Below are 12,967 nucleotides of genomic sequence, written 5' to 3' on the forward strand. Positions count from 1 at the left end.
GTTCTGGGACCCCAAGTGCAACTTCCGTTATTCTGGAACACCTAACAAGGCGGTTCCTAATAGAATATTTCTGCACCTATGGTAGACAAGGGTCCCCCAAAACAAGATTTGGGGCACAATTTTGCATCTCAGTGTATGGATGTAACACCTATGATCCATCCTGGGTCCAGGCATGTGTTCATTAAGGGGTATATTTATGACCCACTGCTTAAAATGGCACATACAGTCTCAACCTGTATTGCCGTAATTCGAAGCAATAAGGGACGAAGTACCATGGCCATCTAGCAAGAAAGTCAAGCTGGGCCAATGCATCCGATAAGAAGCTGTCCTGCGATGACTCCACTTCATTTACAACTCCAGGTTTTGACCTATGGTTGTATATGTGCAGGAGACAGTTCCATGAACCAACACAAGGGTGAGTGTGAAAGCTGCCGGAAAGAGGAATCCGAAATTTCCTCTCCAGCTATGCTCTACCCATAGAATTGAATGGCTAAGTTTTTTGGAGCTTTATTAATTTGCCCAGGCCACAGTTCCCATTGAGCATTATGGGACTGTGTTATTGTGCAGTACTTTGCCTAATGCAGGAGACATCTCTGATATTTCTTGTGTTAGGCCTTTGTTAAATTGCCAAGATATTTAAATATGCCAAAACTATGTAGAAAAAGCAATTTCTGCATGGCTTAAGGACTGATAGCCATGTAACACAATTACAGAGTGGACAGGTCATCTCCTCCCACAAGGTCATCTCCTGCTGCTTTGACCATTCCAATGATCTGATTGGCTAACAAACAGGGCACACACACATGAGCATTTGAAAATTGATTACAATAAGGTGATCAAACCCCAGTCAAATGCATCTTAACAAGTAGACCTTCACTGGAACCAAGTATTTTACATCCCATAGAATCATACGTCTTCTTAATTATAAATACCATTAAGTACTGTATTTGAAAACAACACCTGGGGTAAATGTATCAAGCTTAGAGTTTTCCGGCGGGATTGAAAAGTGGAGATGTTGCCTATAGCAACCAATCAGATTTTAGCTGTCATTTTGTAGAATGTACTAAATAAATGATAACTAGAATCCAATTGTTTTTTCAAACCCGCCGGAAAATTGTCAGCTTGATACATTTACCCCCTGGTGCAGGGGAAAATAGTTTTTAATTGTTAGTGTAACAAAAGGAGGCATTTAGCTGGCAATATGCAGAGAAAGCAGGGAAGTAGAGTAAAACATTTGTGCAGTAATGCACCTAGATTGAATGTAAAAGCAATAGTTTAAATTTGGTTTAACTTACATGACTTGAAATCCTTCCTCTCAACAAACAGACAGGGTGTGTCTGTTTGAATTACAGAGCCAGTGATGGGCGTTTCCTTTTAAAGAGAAGGTGGGTGTGTCACCTGTCCATCAAGCTAAGGCTGGGGGAGGAGTATCAGGTATAAAAGCTTGTTTATATCATTTGTGCACTGAGATCAACGCTGGGGAAGCTGGCTGATCTTGAGAGAGAGCTGAGCTATGTCTAGCTAGCGTTTAGGGTCTCCAAGTATTGCTGTGAAATCTGTACGGTGTCAAAACATTTACCATCCTGACAATAAAACTACATAAAAAGGGAGAAGTTGTTTGCGTGTGCTTCTGCAGTAGCGGGCTCTTGCCACATTAGCTATGTTAGTATCAACCTCCATCTCCTTCCTCCACAGATCTGTGCTCTGTATTTTTTATGAATTGGCTGTTTCCTGGGTACAACAGGTACGCTGTAGAATTACTGGCACATCATTGCTACTGCCGAGTATATTATTTGCAATTTTACCATTGTTGGGCATGACATTACGCCTTGCATATATGCCACAACAATGACCTCTGTTTTATCTACTAGTCATCAATTATGGATTTATATTGAATATTGGACATCCAATTGAACGCTGTATTGTTTACCAGACATCTGCTTTAAACACAGGTATCATCTTTTCCCAATGTAAACTCACCAAAGTTGAAACTACTGAAGGTAATAGGGTTTTGCGATTTCCTTGACCTGTTCCCATACACAAGTACCAAAATTCCCAGTATTTGTGTGGTGTGACATCGGGGCATTGGGCTATTTTATACAGTATAATGTTTGGAGTAGCACAGTGTGTCTTCTTTTCTCTTCCAATATACGTTAATCCTATCTGTCAAAATGATAGAATCCTAAGACAATACAATTGCTTAGGGCGTGGCTTACTGCCAAGGGACATATATGACATCACTGGGATATGATGAAATTAGAGGTGTGAGCATTTCCAGAAAGGTTCGAAAATATAACAGTACAAAGGGTAATAGGATAAAATTATGTCAACCATAGACATTTTCCTTTACTACGTATTATTAAAGAAAAGCATTTTTTATCTTAGTCAAAACAGTATCTTTAGGCAGTTTTTAGTGTGTCACAGTTAAATGACAGTGACTGAGTAAGTAAGACAGACCAGATCTAATTTGCTTTACTATGGTATGGGATTGAATAGTTTATAGAGAGGGTCGGCTTGGAGACTTTTACATTAGGTTGGTAAAATGAATCACTCATTTTGTTTCAAAACAGTCCAGAAAACTTCCTAGTACTTAGTAGTTATCTCTTTCTGCAATTTCATAAATCAGTTTGTAACAGCTCATTGAACGGTTTACATTTGGTTTGGGTATACCCTAACCTGGGTAAATTCAAATGATAAGGTAGATTATAATGTAGGATTTATATTAATGTTATGCAAGCATATGTAATTGTTTATATCATATATGCACAAATAATTATCTGAAAAACTACACAACACAAAACATAAAACTTAATATTGTGTGAGGTAAATGTTCCTGTTTTAGACAGGCAGCGGTGTTGTCAAAGCTTCTGCTGTGTGAACTTCACATTTATGTGATTGTAAGATGCATGGAGGAGAAGTTTCTACAACACCACTGGGAGAATTAATTAGACTTGCTTTGGTAGGAGAGAAGACAATGGTGCTGGACCTATGGAGTCTTCAAGCCAAGAACGCTTGCATTTTTTCAGAATTAATTAATAATAATGAACTTATCTAAAAACTACATTTTACATTTTGAATGAAGTTCTCCTTTAATGTATTATATTTTAATAAATTAGCTGTGGCCTTCTTTTTTTTTTAACTTCAAGCCTCTGTGAGATTCCAGGTCTCATAAAGTGGCTGCTCCATTCTCAAGCAAGTGAGGGGCAGGCTATAAAAAGATCACTGAAAAGAGTGTGTGGCCGAGGGCTCTCATTTTAATTGTAAATCCAATGGAACCACAGTGGGTCTGGGACAGTAATGATGCATATTCTTTTGTGACGGTTGATTTGTGGTTCGTATTACTGCAAAAGTGCCTTGTCCACCCTACTAAAGGTTGACAGCCTAGTACAGCATTGGATTAAGGTTAACACTTTGCCAATAGAGTTATTATTACAATAAAACAAGCTGCTAGGTACTAAACAGTACTCTGCTAGACTCTGGGCTCTATATTTTATGCAAAATCTACAGCCAAACAATAACTTATGACGTTGGCACACGTGATCACTCTATTATGTGCTGCACTTATTACCTCCTGTAACTAGTTAGTTACAGGGGTAATTGACATTGTGTACCAAACTGTTAAGAACAATCTCACATTGCACATACTAATAGTTAATGTAAAGCATCAGCAGAACGAGGGTTTTGGACGCCAGTGGCTAGATGCATATCAGCGCATAGGTAACAAGAACTCAGCAAATAGTGCACGTGTGCTCTGGGTTCAATATGCTGGTGCATTAACTTATAGAGTGGCTTCATCACTTACCTGTCCTCTTGCTATCTTTGAGGGTCCAGCCATAGTGAGTGCTCTATGTCCAGCCCCCTCTGCTGTGTGGTCTTGCAGTTATCATTAGAATTTGTCACAGTAGCACAAAAATCTGTTTACACTAGTCACTCCAATCTCATCTGGTTTGTGACATTGCATAGCGGGTCAGTCATAGACAGAGGACCCTGAAGATGGCAGCTATATACACTCTATTAAAGTGTATATATTATCAAAATGCTTACAGGCAGGATAGGTGTTACATTTGCAAAAATAGACCTTCACAGTATGAAATTTAAAAAAAACTGGAGTTTGTCTTCAAAGGCCAGGTTATAGCACTGGCTACCACCTACAGGAAAACAAGGGATGACTTTCCTAGACAAATGTATGTTTTTTTTACTAAATGGCCCAGTTTTTCGATTATGAGAGCTGTAAGACCACTAAATATTATAACTATATTTACAATACATTAAAGTGGATTCGACACCTACATATAACGGTGGTAATAATCTGGGCTGAATGCAGCTTGCCTATTTCCTAGAAACAAGGGACATCATTGATGTACATGGCACTGGGTGCTTTATGCCTTAGTGGTATTACTAGTTCCTTGTGAATTGATAGGCTGAATACTTGTTCATCCAGGGTGTGTAAATGATGGATTCACTCTAAAGTTTCAGTCAGTGATCTGCATCTCATTTATCTTGCAGGAGATATGCTTCAGTTGTCACAGTAGTGTTTCATTTCCCTTACACGTTAACAAAAAATAAGTATAAGAAAGTCGCCTATCCACCCAAACACTGAGCCAGATTAAGAGCAGGTGTAGAACAGAGAATAATGATTCATATCAATATTACTGTCCGCACCAACAGGGAAATGAGAATAGGAGAGGTGTGCATCTGTAGACAGTGCTAAATAGTGTTGTACTGAAATCTGAAACATATTATAATTAGTTTATTACTCTAATAGGTTTGAGATATATATTGTTTTTCTAACAGTAAATTTTAAACAAGTACAGCCAAGCAGTAGTGACCTGGGCAACACATATGTTGTGGTTATTGTAAAGCTGTTCATAGTTTTATGATGACAAATGGGATAGGGCAGCTATCTCTCCAATAGTCAAGGACTACACTGTGTGTAGTTATAGTATTAAAGATAAACCTCACTCTGTACGAGAACTTTGCAGGTAAGTAGTACACCACTGTTCCTGACAGGACCATCCTAAAACTTGTTAATAACAGAGGGCTGAGACACTCTCAATTTCACCGTACCGCTTTTGAGACAATTCCAGCTGCACTTAAGAACAATAGTTCATTTTACTAGAAAATAGTGATTGATATTGTTATATAACACTCCAGTTCCTGGTAAGCATACCATTAAATAAAAAATAATAAAATAAAATTAATAATAAAATAAAATTAATATATAGTATATTGGACAATGGTCAATATTACTTATGAAATGTGTTATCCTTCGCAATAGGTAGGAAATCCTACTGCAGCACAATCCCAAATATGGCCCAGACTTCCTCTCTTCATTCTTGGGTGTGAGAAATATTGGGGGTTTACTTCTAATTTATTTATACAAGGCCACAATTAATTGATGACTGTCCAAATTGTGGTCTTGAAAAGATTATTTTTTGTGTGTGAAAATATTTGGTCTGCAATCATAGTCACAGCAGAAATACAGCCCTCTTTAATGATTGGATAAAAATGGAATGTACTGCACTAGGCATTAGAAATAACCATGTATGCATCACCCGTTATTCATTACTTTTATTGGAACACATAGTTGGCTGATAAATACAAAATAGCAAAAAAAAAAAAAAAATCAACATGAAACAATTTCAACACTCCAATGCTGCCACTCAAGAACGCTCTTTCGGGTGCATTAAAATAATTTTAATTTAAGTCTAGATTTTACCTTAACATAAACAAATTGGAGTTCTGTTCATGTTTAACTGCAAATAGGGGGATCCCGTGCATCAGAGTTGCAGATTCCTTTCAGCACTGAGATCTTAAAGCAAAAAGGAATCTATTTGTGAAAGACTTATAGGGCCTGATTTCATTAAGGATCTTAAATGAAGAGGATCCTTATTTCAGTCTCCTGGACAAAACCATGTTACAATGCAAGGGGTGCAAATGAGTGTTCTGTTTTGCACATAAGTTAAATACTGACTATTTTTTCATGTAACACACACATACTTGATAGCTTATTTGTACACTGAAATTTAAAGTTGATAAATCACAGCAAGTTTCAGGATATCACAGATAAGTGTAAATATTGTTAGCTTTGCACTTCATGTAAATCCATGTTTGGATAAACATATTGCATCCTGATACTAAAAATAGCTCAGACCTCAGGGGGTGGCTTCCCCTGTGAGGCTTTGTCCAAAACTGTATAAAAAAAAGCACTGTTTATATTGAAAATTGTTCTTCTTGCTTCATCTGAACTGCTCACTGGTACCTTCAACCAGTGTGAGCAAATAAACATCACTTGCTTCAAAGACCTGCTTGTAAACTTCTCTATCCCTGTGGCCTACAGATTAGACCCAACTCTAATCTGTTCCCGGCTGTCTGAGGTTTGGACCCAGCTTTCCGGTACCACCGCTCTGGCCGCTACCCAGCAGCTCTGGCCAGTGTGATAGGCCTGGGGAAATTCATCCAAAGCAACCCTGATCAATAGTAAGAGGTCAGGGGTACCAGTGAGTTTCCCAGAATGAACCCAGTACTGGGTGCTGGTAAGGAGTCCAGTGGTGGCAGCATTTGAAAGCCCCTCCTACTGCGGTTAGAGGGTGCATTTGAAATAACGAAAGGGAACGGTGGCAAAGTAAGCCCAGCCGGTTCTCATCAACAACAGACAGGGTGGCGTAGGTGGCCCATCCTGTCACATTATCCAAAGTGTCCACAATCAAGAGGCCAGATGGTATCCCCTGCACCGGCACCCTCGGGACAAATGTGGTCTGGTTTGCAAAAAAAGCTAGCCAAATACAAAACAAAACACTGTGGGGCAAGTAGGCCCCTAATCATTGGCCTTAGTGTTCTGCACATATAGTCACTCCTGCTCCCATTTAAATGTAGCATAAGGAAAAAAATATATAAATACACTTTAAAATTAATTTAATTCGGTCAATGAAGGTGTTAGAATAGATAGCACATAAATAGATATGCACTCAAATTTAAACACACTTAAAACAATAAAAAAACACAATTCCACGTGTGACAAATTTCACATTTAACAGGTTTGGTTGAATTTGAAATGCGATAGTCCCGAAATTTGCAGCCAAATTGTAGCAGAACCTCACGAATTAGGGACGCGTTCTCAGAGGTTAGTGGCATATTTTGGTAACATGGGGGTGTTAGGTTGGTGGAAGGCAATGTCATAATATAAGCAGATTCACAAATCTGTAATGTTGGAAGGTATGCAATATTATATTCCATAATCACCGAGGTATTTGACTGGTAAGCTGCAGGGCGTAACTACATGGTCTCCTGTACAAATATGGACAAAAGGTGAGCAGGGTGCACACGAAATGGGGCAGTTGGCAGGTATGTAGGGGACAGGTATAATTTAAAGCTGTATTCCCAGATATCAAGAAAAAAAAAAATTTAAATAAATGAATGAAAAAAGAAAACACCCTAACCAGCACTCCCCCCAGGATTGTTACATCCAGTCTTTTTTTTCCCCAGTATTCCATCATTTGTCTCTCTTTAGGCTAAGGCTCTGTGCGTAGGGGGTGTGGCCGCGTTCATCAAAGTGACGCTATAAGCATGGAGATTGTGACTACTCCCGCTCACACCTACCTCAGCGCCAATTCTAAAATGGTAATAACTCTATTTGGATAACTGAGAGTGCAAATTTAAAGCCATGACTAAAAACTATAAATGCTATGCAGAGCTTAATCACTAAGCCAGAAAAATCTTTATAACCAACAGCAATATTGAGAAAAGCTTTGGTCTCTAAATGGTATTTTAAATGTGCCAATACAACTTTTAAGTGGAGATATTCTAAGATGAATTGGCTTTTACCATGGTTATTGTATCAGGTTTCTCATTCTCTGCATTTTAGGCCCACCATTTGTTATCAACTCAAAGCTTTAAATCCTATTTATTTTGTAGGCTTCCCTGTAAACATTTAAAAGCCTCATGTGCACAATATGTTCTGTGAGCTGCCTGATTAGTCATTATACGATGCTGCTTTTGAGGACACCACCTGCCCCCACACAGCACTGTCATCAGCTGACCCCAATGCAGAAAAAGGGCAAAGAATGGAAAACACAAAAAGGCAATCAATATAGAAAGCACACAAAACAAAGGGCGACACTAATGAAAACTGAACGTAGGTAACTTAGAAAAGAAAGAGTGCTGCAACCCATAGCCAGATTCTGCTGTTTTCCAAATACGGTTTAGAAAAGGATAGTCTCTTATAATGGTTGCTTTCAGTTATAGCACCTTTTTTTTGATTATTATTGCATAATATATATATATATATATACATACACACACACATATACACACACACATATAATATACAGAAAATCATATGCAATATGTGCAATTTGGGGGGCTGAGGATATTGAGCTGTGGATGTGTTTTGGGGGCAATCTGCCTAAAATGATTTTCCAAGTCACAAAGGCGCCACTTGCTTGGGCAGCGCTGTGACGTACTTATTTTTCCCCTCCCAGTCTCTGCCAGATACAGTACGTGACCTGACACTTGCTGTGTTTTCCGTAGTGGAGTGTTAATGACCCTGCTTAGCGTCAACCAATCAGCTTTCTGTTTAATAGCAAGTGTGATTATTATACAAATAAAAAATTACCAGAGACTCAAAATCAACATATGAATTAAACAGATTCCTACCCTAATCAAGGTTTCCAAATACCCTACATAATATCTCTTCCTTCTACTGTTACTCTTCTAGTTTAACATCACTGAATGTTTATTCCAGACAGACAACATTGAACATGGGCACCGAAATTGCATCCACTAGTGGATACGTACATATATACGCACAGAGACTGTCGTTGTACCCCATTCCCCAACAACAGAAGACAGTGTCTATATGTCTATATACATACATACATGAAGCCTCCATACAGGAAAAAAACAATAAAAAAGCAATTATATTAGTAGCACCCATTCATCATTTTGGTATTTCCATTTTACAGTTCAAATTGTAGACAAATCACAAATAGACAGGCATTATTTAATGACATTATATTTGTGAATATATATATATATATATATATATATATATATATATATATATATATATGTTAGTCACAACACAATTTCGTCAAGTACTGAAGCAAATGGATTTCCCAATTGACAGAACAAGAAAAAGCTTGAAACCAATTTAAGTCGGAATGACTAAACTTGTTGCACTGGCTGACAGCAAGCCATGATTAAAATAAATATAAAAAAAATATGTATACATGTGTGAAGTATAATAAAATGCCCCAAATCTTATTTTGTGGCCGAAACATTTGTCACAGCATGTAACAAAATTTGTAATGAGCCTTTGAATGAACTGCGGAGATTGGGATCCCGTTAGCCATCGCCTCCCGCTCTCCAGGGCCCATCTCCTGCAATGCGTTATGGCGACTTCAGCTGCAGGTGACAGATCTAAAGAAAGATCATGCCAAAGCAGACCTCAAGATTTAAAAGGGGTTCTTCAGAATATTTAACCCTTTCTACTGCCAACTCTCTCCCATTTAAGAAGAGAGGATTAATTAACAGCCCCCACTCAGGCTAATCCTGTCATTGCTTTCAGTCAGGCAGGGTACAGTTAGGCAGATGTGAATTTGCTGATTATTTCAGGGCTACAATTATTGGTGTCTTGGGAATAAAGGCTCACAACAACCCACACACCCTTTTTATTCTATTTTTTTCACCGACTGCCTCCTTAGTGTAAACGCAAGGTATCACGGGGCACCTTTGCTCTTAAAATAAAGACCAATAACAACAATAATAATAATAAAAAAAAAAGAACAACGCCTCAGCTGCAGATTTTCCGCAGCACCATTTTCTGTATTTTTTTTCTGGGTCAAAGCGCAGTACGGCTATATATCTGGTCTAAGGCTGTTTTAGCCTTAAACCTTAAATAGTGTAACACAATTATAATCATTGTCCTCAAAAAAAAACATTTTGCTTTAAACAGAGATAACGTGCCAATTTTAGATTTGTAAGAAAAATTACTTATTTAGTAACTTAAACATAAATATTACATAAAGATTTAATTAAGCATGTATCAAACAGTATAAATATACATTATACAATTATAGATACAATATGGTGTGTATGTGTGTATATATATATATATATATATATATATATATATATATATACATAACATGTACATTAGGCACCTACTAATATTCATAAATCTACTTATAGACCTATACATACAGAAACACACATGTATATTGTACATATAAGCTTATAAGACATTATAGTACAAGGTATGATTTACATTCACACATACAATATGTAAATAGGTGCATTTGCACACACTGCCTAAAACTACACACATGCACACTAGGACATGTGTGTGGACACTTACACATGCTGCATACAATTATATGCCATGTACACATTCATAGACACACACACACACATATGCAGGTATGTAATGGTCACATGTAACGAGACGACATGGAAAGAATCTATACTGCACATTGAGCAAATGACAGGGGCTGCAATTAAATGCAATGTATTACAAGCAGAATCACAGAGGTACGTCTTCTAATATGTGGAAGTTAGATATGCATACACATTACAGCATGCCACTTTGCCAGGCAAGCTAGTTTAAATGATTACAGTGCGATTTCTCAGCACAGCAGTAATAACTAAGGCAGTATGGGGGTGGGGGGGATTTTCTCCATGCACATCACTGAAGAGGTAATTAGCTGCTATCCCACTGTATCCTGTACCAATCAGCTGGAATGAATAAGGAATATAGTGCAAGACTGCTCACCATTTAAGATGCTTTGGAACAAGAAGACAACCAGTATCCACATGCTCCTGTCAATCCTCCCAGCTATAGGCTTTGCTCTCCACTCTCCTCTCTGTCTGAGTCTTTATTCCCCCTTATTTGTCAACTGCAAGGTTAATGCTCCCAGCTGAAGTGAAGAACGGTCCAGCTCCTGTTGTTGCTGGTAGCGATGGTGCCGCTTGCAGAATGTGGCTGATTGTCCTTAAACCAAATGATCAGTCTATGTTTTAGCTCCTGTGATACTCTTGCTGGCTTTCTGATACAGAGAGATGAAGCCTGTGTGAGGAGGGAGGTGGGTGCTTTAAGCTCAGGTGTGTTCTTAGATGCAGGGAAACGGCAGTGGCTTTGCAGAGTCAGGTCCACAGGTGAAAAATCCTTAAATGCAAATGTAAGACCATGCCTGATTCTGTCCCCTTCTCCAAAATCTACAAAAAAATAAGGTTAAAAAAAAAAAAAAAAAACACCCTCACACATAACCTTCAACCACCAGATCCAGGCAGCAAGCAGACAAGCAAGCACATCTTTCCTCTCCTTCAGCTTTAATCAGATTGATCCCTCTGCTAACCTTCTCTGCCTCTGAGCAGAAGAGGAGAGTATTAACCCTTTCATGGGTCTCTGTCAATCTCAATGTTCAGCTTCCAAGCAACCAAATCCTTCCATAGTGAAGACGGCACCCAGAAAAATCAGTGTGTTTCGTGAACTTTCTGCAGAGCGTTGATGGTGCTACAGCATCAAATCCAGCTAACGAAAGGTGTTTTCTATTTCACCCAACCCTAGTCCATTTTTATTGGTGCGACAGGCTGCAGCTTTTTTTTTTTTCCCCCAATACTTGAATGGCTGTAGCGACATAAAATTTCATAAAAAATGTATTGCAGTTTTTTCCCCAAAATAAATACATCTAAAAATATCTTCTATATAAAAATATATTTGGATGTGAATGAAATTAAATTAATCTTTTCTTAGACATCATTTAGCAATTTATGTGCCAAACGAATGAATCAATATTTTTTTAAAAACATTATATTGCAATTAAAACGAGATATTGGTTCCAATTTTTATCAGTATTTTTTAACTACATACTAATTTTATTATTATTATATTAGGGTTATTGTTAGAGTAATCACAGGTATATTTTATCTTTTAATAGCATCTTATACAGGAAATGCAAAACTGTTTCAATGTTACATAGTTCAAGGTACTATGATCTGGATTTAATTGCCGTCAGACTCTGTTTTACATGGAATGATTAGTATACATGTGACTACACATACAATACTCTGCTTTTTAATGGTGCATTAACCATCTCGTTGCCTTATTGAATTTAGAGGGATGTTGATATTATGAAATACCCAGAAGGGAAAAGATCAGCTGAGCTATGAGGCACTTTTACTTTGTGCAGTTAATTTCCACATCCCATAATCTACTTTGTCATGTGTCTCAGAGCATCAGTGTTCCTGTTTATGGGCTGCTTTATTTACTGTACCGTGATTTGGGGTGTGGTTATAAAAATAATGTGGTCACACACACTTTTTAAAGCAGAGGTATCACAAAAAAACACCTTTCTTTTAAAATTAATAAAATGGAATTATTTATTTTTAAAATCTAACCAGTATACTTTAGCAGCATAGATCTGTAATTCAGTGAAATCTGCTTAAAAATGCAGGTAGTTAATACAGATCATTGGTCCCTATGTAGACCATAAATAAGCCAGACTACCTGCTCCCACTTGACCAAAGGTGAAAGAGGAGTGGATGGAAGATGCAATTTGCTACATTTTAAATCCTATATAGGCAGAAATGCGGAACAGCTTCCCTACTGGATAAGAATTGGGGGCAGTACTATTTTTTCAAAGACTGTGGCAGACAGTGATATCTGCAGGACTACCAACCACACCATGACAAAAAATTAATCTAGAATCTGGAGGCAAATATTTGTTGCTTAATTTTAAAGTTTTGGAAACATGTATATTATTTCCAGGCAAAACTTTAAAGGAGGGGATCTTGGATGTTAACAGCATGTGATATAATGATTGCCGTAGCTAGCCATATACCATCAACATTTAAAAATCACACCTTTTAAGCATCTCCATGGGCAGGAGTCGATTCACTCCTGCGAAATAATGGAAACCATTTGCACATGTGGCCTACGTTCCACTTATCACACCTGGTGAGATAGAAC

General features: G+C 37.8%; 1 protein-coding gene across 4 annotated transcripts in view; it reads right to left on the bottom strand.

Moving 5' to 3' along the window:
- DSCAM (DS cell adhesion molecule) overlaps positions 1–11,502 on the bottom strand; it is a 397,849-nt gene extending 386,347 nt beyond the window's left edge. For all 4 annotated transcript variants that reach the window (XM_075197270.1, XM_075197269.1, XM_075197271.1 and 1 more), the window contains exon 1: positions 10,772–11,502. In XM_075197270.1, the coding sequence (XP_075053371.1) occupies positions 10,772–10,814 (43 nt within the window). In that variant the 5' untranslated portion in view covers positions 10,815–11,502. The remainder of the gene's footprint in view (positions 1–10,771) is intronic.
- Positions 11,503–12,967: the final 1,465 nt, after the last annotated feature.

This window comes from Mixophyes fleayi, chromosome 2 (genome assembly GCF_038048845.1).
Source record: "Mixophyes fleayi isolate aMixFle1 chromosome 2, aMixFle1.hap1, whole genome shotgun sequence".
Classification (NCBI taxonomy): Eukaryota; Metazoa; Chordata; class Amphibia; order Anura; family Limnodynastidae; genus Mixophyes; species Mixophyes fleayi.